Genomic DNA, 20,039 nt, shown 5'->3' on the forward strand with positions numbered 1-20,039 from the left:
TGTTCAATTGTCCAGAGACTTGGGGAGTACCAGGGTTGAGGAAGAGCCCAAGACATCCAAATGAAGTGTCAGTCTTGCATAAATTTTAATTATTTGAGAAATAATGGGAAAGTACTTTCAATGCCATTAAAATTAAACATAACCTCGGCAAATCTAAAATTCCATTTCCCCAGCTGAACAGTTAATTCTTCAGGCAGTTTGTTCAGCTATGAAAATTTACAGCCTCCTCTCCTCTTTATTTTTTTTTTTTTTTGAGACCTTGACTTGCTTGGGGAGTGAACTGCAGATGTTTGGGTACCCAGGGGGGCTGTGGACTCCCCAGCTCTGGGAAGGTTGGATGGAACCTGGTCTAGTGGGAGGGACTGGGTGAGCTTTAAGGTGCCTCCCAACCAAAACCAGTTTGTGATCCTGGAGTTCTTGGGGTTTACAATCATCTTTCCCAGCACAGCCCAACCTCTGTTGCTCTCTTTTCTCTTCCTTCCCTCGTCCAGCTCAGGTTTTTTCAGGAGCTCTGGAGCAGTAGCAGTCTATCCCAGCTCCAGTGGGTTTTTATAAGCTCAGTTCATCCTTATCCCCTTGCATTTTGGTATTAATCTGTGAAAAATCTCTACAGCCATTACTTTTTGCTGCTCCACAGGAGTCCATTATGTAAGTGCTGATGGCAGTGCATCCTGATCAGCCATTCAGGGAGCCTCAGATAACTCTGCAGCCAAGAAGTGTGCTTTAATTCCCTTCTTTTGTAGAAATTCTGATCACTCAAATGCCTGGGTTTCATTGTTTAGCCACAGGATGCTTGCTCAAAAAAACCTACCCATGGCACAGAAAGCTTGTCTGGGATTCAGAGGAACTTTGAACGTCCGTGTTCTGTGCAGCTCACGCTGCTCTGTTTTCCTTTCTTGTCCTCCTGGGGACCTGCCTCAGGCTCAAAACTCCACATTTGTTGATGTTTTTCTTTTTTTTTTTTTTTCCTTGTCAAGGGCATCTGGTAATAGATGGAAGCAGGAAGTTGCTTCCTTTTTTTATGTAGAATGAACAGTGCTTGAAATTGAAAACAATCCCAAACATGAGCGCTAACATTTTTTATATATATTTTTTCCTCTCCTTGGGTGTTGAATTTTTTAATATAAATTTTATATCATATAAAACACGCTCAATAATGTTATTTTAATGCCATTTTGATGTGGTAACTAGGAGATAAACCATATTGCCTTGAACAAGATCTGAAATTCAAAGGAAAAACCTTTCAAAGGGTTCTGCCTTAAATGCTTGCTGCCTCCTCTTGCTGAGGAAGGAAGCTTCCCATAGGAGATTGTATTGAAGATGGAAAAAAAGATCCTTAAGTGCTTTTTCTCTAATGTTAGGCTGTTTTTTTATATAATTTCTCTTTATTCCAGTTGAAATGCCTGTGGTCAGTAGTTATATGGAAAGTGCTGCAGTGAGTGCAGTGAGCTTTGTGATGCAGCATTTGTAGCTGATTTTGAGTAAAACCTTCCACCTCCTCAGGGTAAAACTTCCCCAGAGAGCTCATGAAGAGTGGTGATGTTTTATTAATTCTGCTGGGGGGATGTAATTGATACAGCCTGGCAAGAGGGAGCAGCTGCCTAACCCTGAGGTTGCTGTGTCCCAGCATCAGGTGTGTCTCAGAGCCCCCCAGGTGTGCAGCAGCCCTGGGGCTCCTTCCACACCTGGATTTCCAACCATGCAGCCACCTGAGGGACTGGGATTTCCCCAGTCCCAGAGCTCAGTGCATATTCAAAAGCTGGAACAAAAGAGGGAAGGATGTGGCTGTTGCCAGGTGAGACACCCCATCTCTGCCTGAGGTTTGCTTTTGCACCTGTGCAGGTGTTCAGTTGTAGAAGGGAAAAGACCCTGTCAGCACCCAGGGCTGTCTCCCCTCCCTCCCTCCCATTTCATGCAGCTCCCTGTGCCCACTGCAGTGTCTGAGCCCAGCCTGAGGGACACTTCTGCTCCTGGGAATATTTCTCTGGAGTGGATTGGGCTCAGCAGGCTCTGAAGGGTAATTCCCAGCCAGTTCCTCCCTCCTGAGTTCAGGCAGCCAAGCCAAGATCAAGCAGCCATCTCTTAGCACTCAAAATGGAGCAGTGTCATTCAGAGGTGTAAGGTTCTGCTCCCAGGGCAGGGATCCTCCTGGGTTTGATGCCAGTGATGCTCTCTGGGTTAGCTGAAGGCTTTGAAGCTCTCCTTGGGGCACAGACAATCCAGGAGGCTCCTCTGAGGCAGAGCTGCCTCACCCATCGCCCCTGCAGGCCTTGTTTGGAGCAATCTTCTTTTAGTGGCACTTCTGCCATGACCAGGGGCTGTTCAGTCCTTGTGGGGCCCTTCCAGCACAGAATATTCTGTGATTTTGGGTAACAAATAGCACTGAGGTTGGCAGCATTGCAAAGTTCTGGAATGCCACCTGTGAATTTGCAAAGGCTGCTCAGTTTGGTAAGGCCAAAGTGTTGGGACCTGAATTTGGGTCACAGCAACCCCATGGGAGGGTCCAGGTGGGGCAAAAGGACTGAAAAGCTGGGCAGAACCTGGAGGTGCTGCTCAGCAAAGGCTGGACATGAGCCCAGGTGTACCAGAGGCCAATGGGCACCCCTGTCCCAGGACTGGGGTGGCAGCAGGAGCAGGGCAGTGACTGTCCCCTGAGCTGGCACTGCTGTGAGACCTCAAATGCTGTGTCCAGTCCTGGGCATCTCATGATGAGAAGGACCTGGAGCGGCTGGAGAGTGCCCAGAATGGAGCTGGGAAGGGTCTGGAGCCCCAGGAGGGGCTGAGGGAGCTGGGCAGGGGCTGAGCCTGGAGCAAAGGAGGCTCAGGGGGCCCTTGTGGCTCTGCACAGCTCCTGCCAGGAGGGACAGCCCAGGGGCCGGGCTGTGCTCAGGGAACAGGGACAGGAGCAGAGGGAACGGCCTCAGGCTGGGCCAGGGCAGCTCAGGGTGGGCACAGCAGGAATTTCCCCATGGAAAGGGGGCTCAGACCTTGGAACTGCCCAGGGAGTATTGGAAAAAGGCTCCCAATATTCCCAGTTAGATTGTGCCTGGGCCGGTCTGACCCTCGCTGCTGGGCCAAAGGCAGCAGCTGCGGTGTATCACCCCAGAGATACCTTGGCTTGCTGGTGGTTGCAGCTGGGCACTGAACAAGTCCAGGCTTGCTAGGAACCCCGTTTACCTCAGGAGGAATGGCTTCAGGCGATGGTGAAGAGAAAAAGGAGAGGATTCTGCTGGAGGGTTTAATGTCCAGAGGTTCATTCCATGGTCACAGAGGTCTGAACGTGAGGACCTGCTCCAACAGAACCTCGGCCGCATGGTCTGATCACCTTTTTAAGCTCAGGGACAGGGGGAGGGGAGGTACAGGTGAGCCACCAACCAGGTGAGAGGGGCAGGGTCTCAGGGGAAGATGACACCCAGACAGGCCAATGACCCCTGGGCCTGAGGGGCATCCTTTGAACTTGACCAACCACACGACGCCTTGCTGGAATGTTCAGCCTGATTGACAGGACTCACTCAGCATGGGGGCAAGGGGGAAGGGAGAGAGGTACAGGCACACCTGGGGAAGTGACCTGGAAGGCCAAAATGGGACATTACAGCACACCACAACAAGGGAGGTTTGCAGTGCCCATCCCTGGGGGTGTCCAAGGAAGGCCTGGATGTGGCATTCAGGGCTCTGGGCTGGGGACAAGGTGGGCGTTGGGCACAGGTTGGACCCAGTGATTTTGGAGGTGTTTTCCAACCTCAGTGATCCTGTAATAAATATAATCAATGTACACAAAGTTTTTATTAAGCACTATTTTTCCTTATCCATCATCTTCCAGGCTGTTCTACAGGATGCTTAACAGAAACAATTTTTTATTAATTTTTCAGGATTATGTTGATAAAGAAAAGGCCATTGCCAAGGCTTTGGAAGACCTCAGAGCAAACTTCTACTGTGAACTCTGTGACAAGCAGTATCAGAAGCACCAGGAGTTTGACAACCACATCAACTCCTATGACCATGCTCACAAGCAGGTAACCAGTTGTAGACAGCACAGTTCATCCACTTTTTGTTCATTGTGGTGGTCTTGTTTGTGGTTAATACCTGGAGTTTCCCTGGTGTATCTGTTCTCCTTACTGGTCCTGGAATAGGTGTTTTATGTCACTGGGTAAGATTTTTATGCCCATCATTCATTTAAGAACACCAAACAACAGAAGACCCCCAAGCCCCACTCCATGGGTGGCATCAAGGAGCCCCATTTCTCAAAGACCCATAAAACTGAAGGATAAAACTGTGCTGGTGTAAAACTGAGGAGAGTACACCTGGAGGTGGATGGCTCCCAGCTTGCTTTTAGCATTGACAGAGCTTTGGGGGGTGCTGGTTCCCCACATTTTACTGCCTGAGTCTGTGTTCTGTGGAGTTACTGAAAACAGACTAGGAAATAATGGGGCTGTGTCACAGGAATCCTAAGAAAGGAGCACTTGCCCAATTCTGTAATTCTCAAGAGAAGGTGGGTTCAGAGTGGAGCTGGCTTTTTTCCCAAGCTAGGGATGTACTGTAGTGTCTGCAGGGTGCTTCATCCTGCACAATAAGTAATGGAAGTTCTTGTGTTAGCCTGATCTGTTTGACCATTTAAGCTGCTAAATGAGATGTAACTGCACAGCAGATAGCAGTGTTGGGCTCCTCCAGGGCTGGAAGGGCTCAGAGGAGGGGTTTGATGTTCCTAGTCATAAATTCTAACAACACAATCATCAAAATGCTGCTAACTCGAGGAGGATGTGCTGTAGAGCTTGCAAAATAGCAGTGAAAACAGCTTAAAAACAAGAATGTGGCTGTATAATCAAGTATGATTTTTGTTTGTGTGCATGAAGTGTAGAATATGGCAGAGAACCTGCTTTGAACTAAGGGAGTCTGGTCAGGAATTCTCATGGCAGGGCAGCTGGGCTCTGTGAAGAGGAGTGGTTTGGTAGAATCAAGAGCAGAAATTCATTTATTCCCTTGGTTATTGGGCAGAGGGGTGGTTTTGGCCAAGCTCAGTGGTGACACCTGAGAGCAGAGAACTTCCTTGGAAAGTCTCCATCAGCTTGGCTGGAACCCAAGTGCAGTGACCTGCATTTCTGTGGGAGGTGGCAGGACCTGTTGGTGTCACATTCTTGGTGTGCTGAGCTGTGGCATTCCATGAGCTGCTGGGGCACTGACATGAGCCTGGCCGGGCTCTGAGCTCTTCCAGCAGCTGCAGGTGCTGTGGAGGAGGAAACCAACCTGTGGAAAGCTGTAAAAGGAGTCCTCAGCAGGAGTAGCCTGAGAGAAAAATGTCTTGTGTGCACACAGGGTGGGGTCATCTCATCAGGAGAAAGAATTTGGAGGTTGCTTGGTAATGCTGATTATTTTGAGAGAGGAATTATGTTCTTGGATAATTCCATCTATTGCAGTCACTTCAGGCAGGCTTTGGAGAAAATGAGCCTCCAAACTCTGGCTGCATCACCCAGCATTAATTTCTAGTTACAGAGGGATTTAAACAAAGAAGCAATCATGCTTTGCTTAGGGAAAAAATTGCTTGTCCAGCTTTGTTGGGCTGAAATGTGTGTGACCCCGCTGGGTCAGCGTTTAGGGAGTGAACTTGAAACCTCTGAGACAGAATGAAGAGAATTTCCATAAGGAACATTATCACTGAATGGAGAGAATTTGCATAAGGAACTTTATCTCTTCCCTCCTGCTCCAGGGAGGCTCACACCCAGCAGTCCAGCCTGAATTTTAACATAGTTAAAAAATAAAACAAGCTGTGCTTTTGATATGCTGCACGTTGATGTTTTATAGTTTGTCTCTTTGTATAAGAAGGTGAGGTTGTAGAAAGGTGAGCTTAAAGTTTTGGAGGAAAAACATGAACTTTTGCCTAAAAGTAGGGCATCAGTTGGCTTTCTTGGAAAGAAAGGCCATTACAGTGTCTTAGTTATAACAACCCAGCTTGGTATACATCATCTGCAAGATTTTGTTGTCTCAGTGGTAATTTTTGAGGCAACAGAGCTCGTTTTTGCTTTTTTCTTGGCTCAGTTTCCACAGCATTTTTGCTTTTAAGTATTTTTAGTTCCACATCCCGCTGACGTTGAAGTGTTTGGTTATCCCTCTGTGGCTCTGCAAGCATTAGGCTGTCCCTGTAAATAGATGTTCCATCCTCAGATCCCTTTCCACTCCCGAGTTATAAAGACACTGTCTTGTATTCCAGGAAGGAACTCAGGATTATTGCCCCACAGGGATGATAGGTAAGTGTATCGATCCCAACCGGATGAATTTTGGACCCACCAAAATTGTGTCAACACCAAACAATTAAAGGGGAGGTTTATTCTCTTTACTTCCTGTCCTGGTTTTATAGACTATTTGGCTACATCTGAATCAACCTCAACACCAAGTTTCTCCAAAAGGCAGCATTTCCTTACCTGGGACAAGATCCTTGCATTTATTCTCCCAAACCACTGGCGTGTTTAGTTGTTGGAAGTGAGCAGTGTTGTTGTGGAGCTGGTTTTAATTAGGTTGACACTTGGTGAGAAGTGCAGCTGTTTGAAGGAGCACTCACCCTCTGGACACATGGCCTGTCCCTCCCAGGGGGCTGCAGGCAGCTGCAGTGGGTGCAGGTGGCCCTGCAGGAGGGACAATAAGCTCAGTTCTCTCACACACCCTGCAGTGAGCAGCTGGGGAAGGCTGATCCCACAACTTCTTGTGCTGCTGCTGATGTCTTTAGTTGTGGTTTTTTACCTCTAGGATTTTAATCTTGAAGGCCTGGTAGGGCCCCACTTCTGATGATGCCCAGTCCTGACAGTCAGCAGAGTAATAATTAATAATAATTAACAGACAGAAGGTGGCAAATGTAGAAAGAAAACTTCTGCAGCTAAGAAGGAGCTTGGGTGGTGAAGCTGAACCCAGTGTGTATCTCTAGAAGTGTTCAGGGCCAGGTTGGACAGGACTTGGAGCAACCTGAGATAGTGCAGGGTGTCCCTGCCCATGGCAGGGGTGGAACAAGATAATCTTTAGATTTTTTCTAAGCCAAACCAGTCTGTGATTTTTGTGCTGCTCTCTTGCAGATGCACAGTGTCCTGACCCTTGGCAGCTGCCAGTCCTAGAACACTCTGGACTCAGTGGGAATGTGTCCTTAAGGCATTGCACCTGTGAGGGCTCCTTATTTGCTTTGAGGTTTTGGCATGAAGATAAAAACCTCGTGTTAGATTTGTGTGCAGAGGAGTGTGAGCCCCTTGTCTGGGTTGTGTCCCTGTCAGATAAACCTGGATGTGCAGGGCCCAGCACCTGAGGCAGCCTGCAGAGTTATGGTTGGAATTACCTTGTGTGTAAGTTCTGTAGCATTTACAGCTTTACTGTGGGGGGGTTTTAACAATCCCAGAACTTGGAGAATCTCCCAGCATCACCTCCTTTGCTCATGAGGGCTCGAGCTGTTTACTGAGTGACTGACCCAACAGAATGAAAACATTCCCCTTCTGCCTTGCCTGTGAAAAACAGATGTGTTCTGGGTGAACCTGTGCCAGGTTCCCTGGGAGAACACAAACCAGGGAAAAATATCTGAAATGCAGATTTTATGTAGCTGCTTTTTCTCCTAAGTGTGTGGTGTTTTGGAGGTGTAGGTGATTAATTCTGCCTAGATTCTCTTTGTAAAATGGCAAAGGGAGTGTATTCCATAAAGTTCTTTGGGAAAGAGGGTGGAACTCAGAACTGAAGGTAGAGATGTGATGTGCAGTTCTCTTTGTGCCCTAATTAGCTGCATCTTTGCTTCTCATGCTGAGAGGGTGGGATCTGTTCAAGCACAATAAAATTACCAAGACAGTCACTGCTGGGGTTGAGGGATACTCTGAATGCAAACCCTGAACTTTGTGTTTAGGGGAGACTTGAGATCCCCAAAACCTTGGGCCTCCAAGCATGGCTTGAATGGAGAAGGCTGAGGAGGGAATCCCTGAGGTACTTGGTGGTACAGGGGAGGTTCTTCTGCTCCAGAAATGCTTTGCCCTCAGAAAACCACCAGTTATCAATAAAGGGGCTGCAGGAGAACTGGAGAGGGACTTTGGACAAGGGCATGGAGTGAGAAAACAAAAGAGAATGGATTTAACTGAAAAGGGAGTAGGTTTGGGTTAGAGATGATGAGGAAATTCTCCCCAGTGAGGGTGGGCAGGCCCTGGCACAGGGTGCCCAGAGCAGCTGTGGGTGTCCCTGGATCCCTGGCAGTGCCCAAGGCCAGGCTGGACACTGGGACACCCTGGGACAGTGGGAGGTGTCACTGCCATGGCAGAGGGTGGCACTGGGTGATCTCTAAGGTCCCTTCCAACCCAACCCATTTTATATTTTTCTTAACCCACCTAAGAAAAATACTGATTTCTTCCAAGGAGGAAATTAAGATGAAATAAAGCAGCATTTGCAGGCCATTTCCCTCTGTTCTTTTCACTTCATTTATAAGCGTGCAAAGAATGTTGATGACCAAAGATAAGCCAGGCTTGTGTTCCCCCTTCAGGAAAATGATCAAGGTTCCCATCCTTTGAGCTTCTGTTTCATGGTGTTGTTCACTCCCAAAAGCTTTTGGAGCAAAGAATCAAGCAGACATCAAAAAGTTCAGAAAGCAAGAAATCTGCTGGCACAGAATGAAAAGTACATTATTATTATTTTATTTAATGTGTGTTGGCAGAGAGACATGAGAACAATGGAAGGGAGGAGGGGGCTCTGATGTCCTGGGTGCTGCCTCCTGCCTGCAGCCCCAGAGGTGGATTTGCTTTGACCCATCTCAGTGTGAGGTTTGCCATGAAAGTCTCACATCTGCAGGTCTGGTGACAGAGCTTTTGTCTTGTGAGAATAACAGGGGGCTCTCTCTGCTCTGCACTTTTAGGCAAAGAATGTGTCTCAGTGGGCCTCAGTTCAGTGATGCTGTGTGGCTTTGTCAGCTTAAATGGAGAAAATCCAAAAATCCATTTACTGCTGGTGCTGAGCCTGCACAGCTCTGCACCCCTGCTGGGTTCTGGGCAAGTCTTACCTGGTACCATCTCATCAGCACAGTCTGGGCTGTGCTGAGTTTTCTCATGGCCCTGAGGCTGCCACAGCTCCAGGAGTGCTTGGACAGAGCTCCCAGGGTGGGATTGTTGGGGTGTCTGTGCAGGGCCAGGGCTGGGACTGGAGGATCCTTGGGACATCCTGTGATGATCCAGTGATTTTCCTGCTGCAGCAGTTCCTGACTCCTGCTCACCCCCCTGGATTTTCCCCCTTTGCTGAGCCTGGGCTGGGCTCTCAGGAGCTTTCCAGCAGTGCTGTGGTGCAGCTGGTTTAAGCTGATTTGTGAGAATTGGGAGGTGCTGGTGGTGTTTGCCAGTTTGGCCTCTCCTGAGGCACGCAGGAATTGAGAGATAATCCAGCACTGTGGCTCTCTGTGCTGCAGATTTGATACCAAACCTGCTCTTTAGGAACTCAATTTGCACTCCTGTGGAAATGCAGAGACAATTTTGGAATTTTGTTAGGAAAACTTCAAATACAATTCTTTGTTCCAAAGCTGAGGGGGGTGGCAGCTATTAATAGAGCCCAGGAAGGCTGGAGGTAGTGAACTGCTGCCTACAGCATGTGGAAATGTGGAGAAATTTTATGTAAGTGCTGGTGATATGTGTCTCTGCTGGTCACTGCAGTGTAGCCCTTGTGACTGCTGAAGTAATAAACCAGCAGAATATTCCTTGGCTTTATGGTCCCCATGATCCTGCAGTTGGAAAGGGTCTTACTGCTTGGATAAACTGCTGTTTCCTCAGAAAATACACTTCCCAGGGAGAAAAATGCCCTTTAATTTTGAAATCTTGTAATAACATGAAGCATGTGTTTGATTTAATACAGGTTTGGCTCTAATCCTGTTGAAAAATCATTGCCTTGCTAAGCACAATGGGAAGACTTAAAAAGGGAGGATTCACCCCAAAAGGATGAGTTCTCCTTGTGGAAGGGAGAAGCTCCCTGAGGATGGCTGAGTGGCTGTGTTAAATCCTTGTTGGAATTTCTCCCTGGTGCTGGGGAAGGGGCACTTCCATGCACCTCCAGCCTCACTTACACCCACACATTTGGTGTGGTCCAAAAAGTCATTTAGTGGTTTTTGGGGGATTAGAATAACACTCTCCTCAGGATTAGATGGAAATTTCTTTAGTGTAAGCTGAGCTCAAATATCTGTTTAGTTCACATGATTTCCTGGGCAGGCTGAGACCTGGCAGTGTGTGAGCAGCATTTCAGTGCTCCTTGTGCTCCCTTCACCTGGTGAAATTGTCTTTGGATTGCTCCTTCCCAGTCAGGACTGGGGAACAGGGTGGGCATGGCTGTAGTGAGCTGGTTATCCACTCTGAGGGGGTGAATCCCTGGATTTGAAACAGTAAAGGAAGAGTTACAGGTTATTTTAAAAAGTTCTGGCTATTTTTCATTCCTGCAGCAGGTTGTTCTTACAGATGAGCAATGTGGGCTCCTGTTTTCCCCCTTTCCCTCCCCCAGGATGCATTTAGGGAAGGTAATGCTCTCCAGCCAGGTCTCTGGCACACCTGGAGTCATTTCTGGTTATAGATCTGTTGGTTTAGGTCAGTCTGAGAAGCTGAGCTGTGTTCTGTTCAGTATTTTGCATTTCCAAGGAGCTGGCACAGTGCATTTGAGAGCTTTTCTATCCTGTATTTTTCTAGCAAGACTCTTTTTCCTCCTGACTCCTGTGTGACACAAAGAAACTCAGCCTTGAGATCTCTTGGTCCTTGGAAAACCAGACCAACTCTTCCCCAATTTTAGAAGTACCAAATTTCAGCAGTGTTGACACCAGGGCCAGTGGTTTGTCAGCCTCAAGGGCCCAGGTTTGGGTGCAGCTGGGAGTTGCTGTGGTGCATATTCTGGATTCCAGTGCTTTGGGGTAGTTCATTTGCTTCACACCTCTAAATTTGAAGTGCTGAGAGTGGGAGGTTTGGGGGAGCAGAGACACACAAAGGTCAGCATTTAATAATGGGAATTCAATTCTGTCTGCATTCCAATCACCATGTAATGGAGGCAGGAGAGCCTGGGGGCAGCTGCATGTCCCCAACAGCTCTGAGCCCAGTTTGTGTCCTGGGGGTGATCAGGACCATGCCTGGGGCACAGGGGGCTCTCAGTGCACCATTGCACCTTCCTCTGGGGAGGAAAAGGTCACAGTTCATGGCTGGTGTAAATAGCTGGGTCAGACTTTTTTCCAAATGGGTGAGTGATCTGGAGACTTGGCATCAGCCCCCATTAAATAGTTTTGTCAGCTGTTGGTGGCTGTAACTTCAGACACACTTTCAAAATCAGCATGAAAAAGCTGATAGCCTTGCTCAGTCCATCTAGTTGTTTTTTTTTTTTTTCCTTCCTCTTGGAAAAAAAATTTCCTCCTCAACATTTAACATACACCACAAAACCCTTGAGCCCTTTACTTGTCCTGGTGAAAGTAGCTCTGCTGTTCCAGGTGGGATCATGGCTGTGTCCGTGCGTGTCCGTGTGTCCCTGCTGCAGACCCTGGCTCCTCCCGTGCCCCTGCTCTGTAGAGTAGCTGGCACACTCCCCCACAGCTCTCTAGTCATGCTTGCTTGTTGGTTTTTTGGTTTTTTTTTCTCTCTTCCACTCTTGTTATATTTTTACTTTCTTTTTTTCTTTGTGATGTGACGTTTTCAGCTGATGTATTGAAAGCAAACCCTTCTAATTTGGGAGTCCAGATCACAAGAGTGAGTTTCTTTCTACTGGTGTCTGTAGTTGTATCTTTTTTGTGTGTCCTCCCCTCTGATTTTGGTAACAATGAACCAGATTTAGTAAATACAGTTAGGTAAGAGAATCCTCTGTCTTGTCCAATCTCTCCCTTTTCCACAAAGCAATGTTCTCTTTACATTGGGCCAGCTTAATTACTCAAATTTGAGCTTTGGGTTGGTTTCCAGCTCCACTGTTTCTGTGTGTGGCAGCCTGACTCTGCTCCAGGAAAGAGGCAGAGTCAGCCAGCCAGAAGTATTTAGAATTCACCAGTGATTTGTACATCCTGTACAAGAATTGTTCCAAAGTGACTCCTGCTCTGAGCCTCGTTAGTCTCCCAGGCCCTGCATGAAATGCCTGAAAAACATGAAACTTTTTCCAAAAGCTGAGTACAGGATGCATTCTCGAACTGGGCCCTTTGAAAGGGTTTTGAATTGTGCACTTTAAAAAAAACAATGAGTCCCTTTAGGATGGTAGAGGTCTGTCTTTGTTGCTTTCTGTTACTAAAACTTCTGTAGAGCACTCTAAATAAATGTTGTGAATATCCACATATATTCCAAGAAAAACCAGCAGCCTCTTCTCCTAGTGCTCTGAGACGAGGACTTTCCAAAATGTTCTGAAGTCTTGGACATTTGTTTTCTATTAGAAATGGCTACCTAGACTTCCTCAGTGAATATTAGGATGTTTGAAATTCCTTGGGATTGGGTTTGCTCCCTCATGATAAGATTCTGGGGAACTTGGTGCTTCTGCCCCCACAAAGTACTCAACCCCAAGAGACCCTTCTGGCTTTAGAGCAGTTTGTTTCTTGACCCTCTCAGAACTACTGTCAGGAAAACAAGTAACTGGTTGTGGTGTATGTTGTACTCTGGGTTTGCTGATGAAATGATTTGCATGGGATTTTTGGCTCCTTCTCCAATGTAATGGTACATTGCTTTTGTCAGATGTCATTCCTGGGTAGCTCTGGCACCAGCTAATCCCTCCTGTCCTTTGGCCCATGCTTTTGACTCGTGTCATGCACTGTTTGTCAAGTACATCTGCACGCTGCAAGAGCAGCAGAGTAAACAGTCCTTCTTCTTTTCCCTTTTTCCTTCCAGAATTTGCTTGTTGCTTTGAAATCAGCTTTGTTGTCCATGCTAAAGAAAACCAGTAGTGTTGATTGGAAAGGGGTTTACACAGAACTTGAAGTCATAGCCAAAAGTGACCACCAGTTGTCTTTTCCTTCAGCTGCTGGGAGGATGGCAGTGCTCCATGGGGTTTGTTGAGCTAAGATGCTCTTGCTCCATCCTGGCTCAAGAAATGTCCCTGGGGAGGGGCTTGACACCGCAATTTCCAGTGCTACAGCAAAGAGCTGCTCTTGGACAAACCACAAACAGCTTTGATCTGATCCATCCCTGCTTTCTTTTGCCTCAGAGGTTGAAAGATCTCAAGCAAAGGGAATTTGCTCGCAATGTGTCGTCGAGATCCCGGAAGGATGAGAGGAAGCAGGAGAAGGCCCTGCGGCGCCTGCACGAGCTGGCAGAGCAGAGGAGGCAGCCTGAGTGGTGAGTCTGGGGGTCCCCAGCACCCCTGGGCTGGGCTGGGCTGGCATTCCTGCTCTGGGATACTCACGGGCTTTGAGGGCAAAGCTTCACACTGCTGTGCTTTTGGTAGGAGTGAATTCACTAAACTGATCATGCAGAGCATCCCCAAATTGCTTTATCCAGCAATACATTTTCTTCAGTAATTTACTGTTATTAAAAACTTTGAGTGGCTGTCTAATGATATTTTAATGCATATGTCTGGGTGCAAGATTGTCTTCAGTGAGGGATGGATCCTGCTGCAGAGGGACAGGGACAGCAGTAAGCTGTGTTTTCTCTCTCCCCTGTTCCAGTGCTCCTGGAAGTGGGCCCATGTTCAGGACCACCACGGTGGCTGTGGATGAGGAGGGCGGAGACGACGATGACTCCGCAGCCAACAGCGGCTCCTTCGTCCAGGGCACAGAGATGACCACGGACAGAGGCTTCCTGAACACTGGGCAAGGCACTGTGGTGCCAGGCCAGGCATCACAGGGGGCACAGGCCATCAGCTTTGGCATTAAGGGCTCTCTGGGAACTCCCCTGCAGAAGATTGGGGTGTCCTTTTCCTTTGCCAAGAAGACCCCAGTGAAGCTGGAGACCATCGCTTCTGTTTTCAAGGACCACGTGGACGAGTCCAGTTCTGGAGATGGGGCAAAAGGTGATGAGAGGGGGTCCTCAGAGGGTGGCAGCCTGCAGAAGTCTGGGGAGGGTGAAGGCACCAATAATTCTGATGGCAAGGGGGAGGACGATGACCAGCACGACAAGGACAGCGGGGCTCTGGCCAGCACCTTATCCAAACTGAAGAAGATGAGGCGAGAAGATGGACCAACAGCTGTGGAACCAGAATATTACCACTACATCCCCCCTGCCCACTGTAAAGTAAAGCCCAACTTTCAATTCCTGCTTTTCATGAAGGCTACTGAGCAAACGGAAGCGGAAAATGCGAACAAAAAAAACGCGCACGAAGCGAAGAAGGGGAGTTCCCCCAAACCCAAACCCAGCAAGCACACGGAAAAGGCTGCCGAGAGCACGGGGCAGCAGAAGGAACAGAGTACTACTGAAACTGCAGCCCAGCAGGGCAAAACAGAACGAGAAGACATCCCAGAGAATGAAAACACACAGGAGAGCAAGCACCTTCCAGAGAGCAATCCCCCTGAGCCAGACACTGCTAAAGAAGCTCCTCCTCCTGCCTCGGGCTGCAGAGATGGCTCTGAGGGACCAAAGCACCCCACAGGACCTTTTTTTCCTGTTCTGAGTAAGGATGAGAGCACGACACTGCAGTGGCCTTCAGAGCTGCTCATCTTCACCAAAGCTGAGCCCTCTGTGTCCTACAGCTGCAACCCCCTGTACTTTGACTTCAAGCTCTCCCGTAACAAGGATGCAAAAGGGAAAGGGGCAGAGAAATCCAAGGATCCAGGGGGGCTTTGTAAGGACAACACTCAGAGCACAGAACCTGGTGAGGTGAGCAAAGCCAAGGAGGCTGAAAGTGTAGAGAGCAGTTCTGCTCAAAAAATGGAAAACAAGCCCCAGAGCAAGCAGGAGTCCAGTCTGGGGAGCGTCGGTAAGGGAGAGGGGGAGGACAGCGGTAAGAGTGTAACGGGGAAGAGTAAATCTGGAAGGTCCCATAAACACAAAAAGAAAAAGAAGCACAAAAAGTCCAGCAGACACAAACGCAAACACAAGGAAGAAGCTGAGGAGAAGGCCCGGAAAGCTGAGCTGGGGGAAGAGAAACCCAAGAAACGGAAAAGGCACAGGCACAAAAAAGGTAAATCCTCCCTTTCAACCGAGTCAGACCGGGCACTGAAACCTGAACTGTCTGAAGACTGCAGCCATTTCCAGAAGAAAAAGCGATGCTCCCAGGAGTCCCAGAGGAAATCCCTGTCTGCCGAGGAGGGAAGCAGCACTAAAAAAGAGGACGGGGGTAACTCCTGCCAAGAGCATGGCAGCAAAAGGCACAAGGCTGAGCTGCAGCAGGTGCCTGGAGCGAGGCGGCGCTGCCCGGCTCTGTCCCAGCCCCGCAGCGGCTGCCGGAGCCGGCAGAGCAGCGGTGACGACGACAGCGACGAGGGCTCCCCTGGCAAGCACTGCCACCAGAAGTCCCCGTCGCGGTACAGCGATGACGACTACGAGTCGGGCAGCGAGCACTCGCGCAGCCGCTCCCGCTCGGGCCGCAGGCGCTCCTCACACAGGTCCTACTCCAGCAGCTCCGAGGCCTCCTCGGGCCACAGCCGCTACAGCCGCCACAGGAGCTACTCGGACGACAGCTACAGCGACTACAGCGACCGCTCCCGCTGCCACTCCAAGCGCTCCCAGGACTCCGAGGACGACTCCGACTACAACGGCTCCAACCACCGCTCCAAGCGGCGCAAATACTCCTCGTCGGAAGATGACTACAGCTCGAGCAGGAGCAGGTCCAGGAGTCGGAGCAGGAGCAGAAGCCACCCTCGGGGCAGGTCGAGATCGAGGAGCCGGGGCAGGAGCCGCAGCAGCAGCTGCAGCCGCAGCCGGAGCAAGAGGAGGAGCCGCAGCGGGACCGGGCGCAGCTGGAAGCGCAGCCGCAGCTACAGCCGGGACCGCAGCCGCAGCACCCGCAGCCACTCGCAGCGGTCCCTGTCACGGAAGGGCTCGCGGGGCCACGAGAGCCCCGAGGAGAGAAGGTCTGGCAGAAGGGACTTCATTCGGTCCAAGATCTATCGCTCGCAGTCTCCTCACTATTTCCGGACAGGCCGAGGTGAAGCGGCGCCGCCCAAGAAGGAGGATGGCAAAGGAGAGGATCTGAAAGGATCTGGCTCCCTGTCCCAGAACAGCAGTGGCTCTGGCATGGGGCGGGCCTCGGAGGGGGACTGCAGTCCTGAGGAGAGGAACTCCGTCACTGCAAAGCTGCTCTTGGAAAAGGTGCAGTCCAGGAAGGTTGAGAAGAAGCCCTGTGTTGCTGATGAGATGCTGTCAGGGGCAAACAAAGTGGGCATAAAGCTCAAAGATCCTCCCCAGGGCTACTTTGGCCCCAAACTGCCTCCTTCCTTAGGCAACAAACCGGTTCTGCCCTTAATTGGGAAGTTGCCAACCATTCGGAAACCAAACTCCAAAAGATATGAGGAATCTGGCTTGGAGAGGGGTGAGGAGCAGGAGCTGTCAGATGCTGAGGATGGTTCCCAAGGCATGGAGGAGGGTCAGCTGGCCGGCCAGTCTCTCCTGGAAGATGTGGTGATGGTAATTCAGGACAAGCCTCTGGATGAGCAGAAACGTGATGAAGCCACTGTGGAGATGCCATCCCTTCCCCTGGACACGCCAGCGCTCCCCGAGTGCTTTGGCTCCAGAGATCTGGTCATGCCACACAACTTCCTCTCGGATCCAAGCGACGGTGATGGGCTGGAGCCTATGGATGGGGGCAACCAGACAGTCCCAGTGGAAACCAGTATGATGCCCTTAGTTCCAGATGTTGAGCACTTTCCTGGCTATGTGCCTCAGAGCGGGGAGCCCAGCATGGAAGGAGATCGGGAGGGGGGAGAAGATTCCTCTCTAGCCCCGCTGGAGAGCCAGCCCATCACCTTCACACCCGAGGAGATGGAGAAGTACAGCAAGCTGCAGCAGGCTGCCCAGCAGCACATCCAGCAGCAGCTGCTGGCCAAGCAAGTGAAGGCTTTCCCCACCTCGGCCGCCCTGGCTCCGGCCGCCCCTGCCCTCCAGCCCATCCACATCCAGCAGCCGGCAGCAGCCTCGGCCACGTCCATCACGACGGTGCAGCACGCCATCCTGCAGCACCACGCTGCTGCTGCTGCTGCCGCCATCGGCATCCACCCCCATCCCCACCCACAGCCCCTCGCTCAGGTCCACCACATCCCCCAGCCACACCTGACACCCATCTCCCTGTCCCACCTGACCCACTCCATTATTCCAGGTCATCCCGCCACGTTCCTAGCCAGCCACCCCATCCACATCATTCCGGCGTCCGCCATCCACCCCGGCCCCTTCACCTTCCACCCCGTCCCTCACGCTCTGTACCCGACCCTCCTGGCTCCCAGGCCAGCAGCTGCTGCTGCTGCCACAGCCCTGCACCTCCACCCCCTGCTGCACCCCATTTTCTCAGGACAGGACTTGCAGCATCCACCCAGCCACGGCACATGAAGGACACAATGAAGGAACCTCGGAGGAAGGAGAATATTTGGTGTTTTGGGAAGGGGTTGGAGTTGAGCCAGCGGGCAGGTGAGGCCTGAGCATTTCCTTTCACTCTTGAGCAGCCAAAGAAGCCGGGGGCTCGAGGGCTGGGCAGGTGGCTGCACCCCAGGGAAGTCTCACTCCAGCTCCTCCATGCACGCAGCAGCACTGCTCCAGAGGAACCATTTCACCTTTACAACAGTGAGACACTTGGAAAGGCTTTTTTTCCCCCCTGGATTCTTACACTTGGTCATCTTCCTTCTGCCACCTTGTATATGGTAAATGAGGTTTCATCCACACTAAAGAATCTCTAAAAAATCCTTTTAATGAGGTCATCTAATTCAAATAGCATGATTGAACCCGGCTTGTAATCGGTCATGGACCATCGGGCGCTGCCGGCTGTGGAGGGGCTGGAGGCCTCAGCTTTCAGCATTGCAGGAGGTTCCTTGGCCCCTGTCTCTGCACATGTGGGTTTTTCTTGGTGTGAGCAGCAAAGGTGGAAGTAAGATCTTAGTGTAAAGAGGAGGAGGAGCTCTGTGTGTGTGCCCAGAGCTCCCTTCCTTCCCCATCCTGCATCCACGTTCTCCTGCGCCAGGACCGTGCCTGGATATCCCAGACTGGAGAGAGGCTCTGGGGCTGGGATTCCAGTCTGGGCTTTGACCACTCTTCTCCTGAAAGGGGGAAAAAAATCACTTTGAATTCCATCTTCTGTGGGGTTGGGAAAGAGGCACTGGGATGGGAGAGAGAAGGCAAATCCTTTAGGAATTGAAGCAATACAGAGGACGGGGGAGCGCGGCCTGGATGTAAAACGTGTTCTTTCCTCTGTAACACTGATGGTTTCTTTATTAATTTATAGGATTTTTTTTTAATGTAAAGAATTGCACTGAACTCTGTAAACAAAGATGCTGCTTTTTGTAGCTCCTATCAAAGGTTACATTTGTAGTATATCGCAATAATATTTTTTACAGCCAGTTCTTAGTGGTACTTGTTCTGGTGGCTTCTGTGTAAATATGTTTGCTGTAGGTGACCCAAGACACTTGTAAAGGTTCAATTTATAGTTTCAGCTAGATGCAGAACAGCTAAGCATGTATATTTTATCAAGCTCATGTATTTTTGAAGTTTTTATGTAGTATAAAATGTAAAAACAAACAAAATCTTCATTTAGAATTTTGCAAAAGAAAAAAAAATCAACAGGTGAGACTTGGGTGAGGTGAGGGTTTGGGGGTAGCAGTGACTCTGGCAGGTTCTGTGTTCCTCCCTGCCATAGGAATGGGCACTGGAGCAGCCTGGGGAGCAGCAGGAATTCGGGGTGCTCCCAGAGAATAGGAGCCCTTTTTTCCTTTCCTTTTCCCCCTCTTTGGAAGCAGTAATGTGGAGCCTTGGGACTGCTCCCAGCCCACACAGAGGGTTACCCCAGCTTAGTCCATAAGGGATTTCCCAGTTCTCCCAGCATCACCCAGCTCAGGTGACACTGCAGGTGTCACAGCCCTTGGGCCACCACGGCTGGAGGGAGGGATTTCAGAGCAGTGTGGGGATGTGGTGACATCCCTGTCCCATTCCCCATCCTCATCCTCTTCCCTGGAGTGCAGCACGAGGCCAGGCAGAGTCAAAGGATCAAACCCCCCTGAGCTCCCTCACCGTGTAAATGAGAATTGGAGCAGGTCAGAGTGACAGCAGTCACAAAAAAGGGACTCAATTTCCTGTAAATACCAGACAATTCAGTGTTACTGTCAGAGCTGAGCTTCATAGGGCCCATCTGTGCCCTGGCCCCACTGCACTGTGGGCAGGGATTGTTTTTGGACTTCAGGATAGCGCTAAAATGATTAACCTGTCATTACTTACAAGCATAAACAGACTGTATTTAACTTTGTCACATAAGATATATATATAAATATATATATATGCTGTAAAATGAGGGAAAAAAACCTTTCTAATAAACCAATGATTTGTGGAAAAAGAAATGTGATGCTGTGTGGTGGTGGGCAGCTGCTGTGCAGAGCACCAGCCTCTCTTTTCCTGGTTTGATTAAAGGAAAAAAATCCACCCCCCTGCATGCCAGCGGGACTGAGAGATCCAGGGTGCCACCTGCCCTAGGGATGGTGCAGCAGTGCTGAAAGAAACGGGAAATGCAGTAATTGGACAGAAGAGAGGATTGTAATTGCCCTCAGGGGCTCCGGGGTGGGCTCCAGCTGGGTTCAGATGCTGCAGCGAGCTGGGGACGAGACCTCCCGAGGAGGAGCAGCTGCCCCTGAGTCCGGTGTCCTCTCCTGGAGCCGCTCCGGGCTCAGCTGAACCCTTCCCACCCCTCGGAGCTGTGCCACGGCTTTGGGCAAATCCCGCTCTGTTCCAGCCGCAGCTGCTCCACAGGGCTGGAACAGGGGCCAAGGTGCCCTGCAGGGACCCCCTGTGTCCCCCAAAACCCCCGAGTCCCTGCCCTGTCCTGCTTCCCACTGCAGCTGGGAGAAAAGCCCCGTTCCACAGGGGCCGGCGCCCAGGGAGCTGCTCCGGGGCCTCTCCCGGCCACGGGCCCTGGGCGGGCACCAAGAGCTCCCGGGAAAGCCTGACTGTCCTTAATTAACGAAATTTAAATTAATTCTGTAGATGGGTTCAGGGCTG

The 20,039-nt window shown here is 50.2% G+C and overlaps 1 protein-coding gene across 4 annotated transcripts in view; it reads left to right on the forward strand.

The window, feature by feature from the left end:
* GPATCH8 (G-patch domain containing 8) overlaps positions 1-19,360 on the forward strand; it is a 57,557-nt gene extending 38,197 nt beyond the window's left edge. For all 4 annotated transcript variants that reach the window (XM_058041637.1, XM_058041639.1, XM_058041640.1 and 1 more), the window contains 3 exons: positions 3,870-4,013; positions 13,123-13,253; positions 13,583-19,360. In XM_058041637.1, the coding sequence (XP_057897620.1) occupies positions 3,870-4,013; positions 13,123-13,253; positions 13,583-17,393 (4,086 nt within the window). In that variant the 3' untranslated portion in view covers positions 17,394-19,360. The remainder of the gene's footprint in view (positions 1-3,869; positions 4,014-13,122; positions 13,254-13,582) is intronic.
* The last annotated feature ends 679 nt before the right edge of the window (positions 19,361-20,039 follow it).

Source organism: Melospiza georgiana, chromosome 28 (genome assembly GCF_028018845.1).
Source record: "Melospiza georgiana isolate bMelGeo1 chromosome 28, bMelGeo1.pri, whole genome shotgun sequence".
Lineage (NCBI taxonomy): Eukaryota > Metazoa > Chordata > Aves > Passeriformes > Passerellidae > Melospiza > Melospiza georgiana.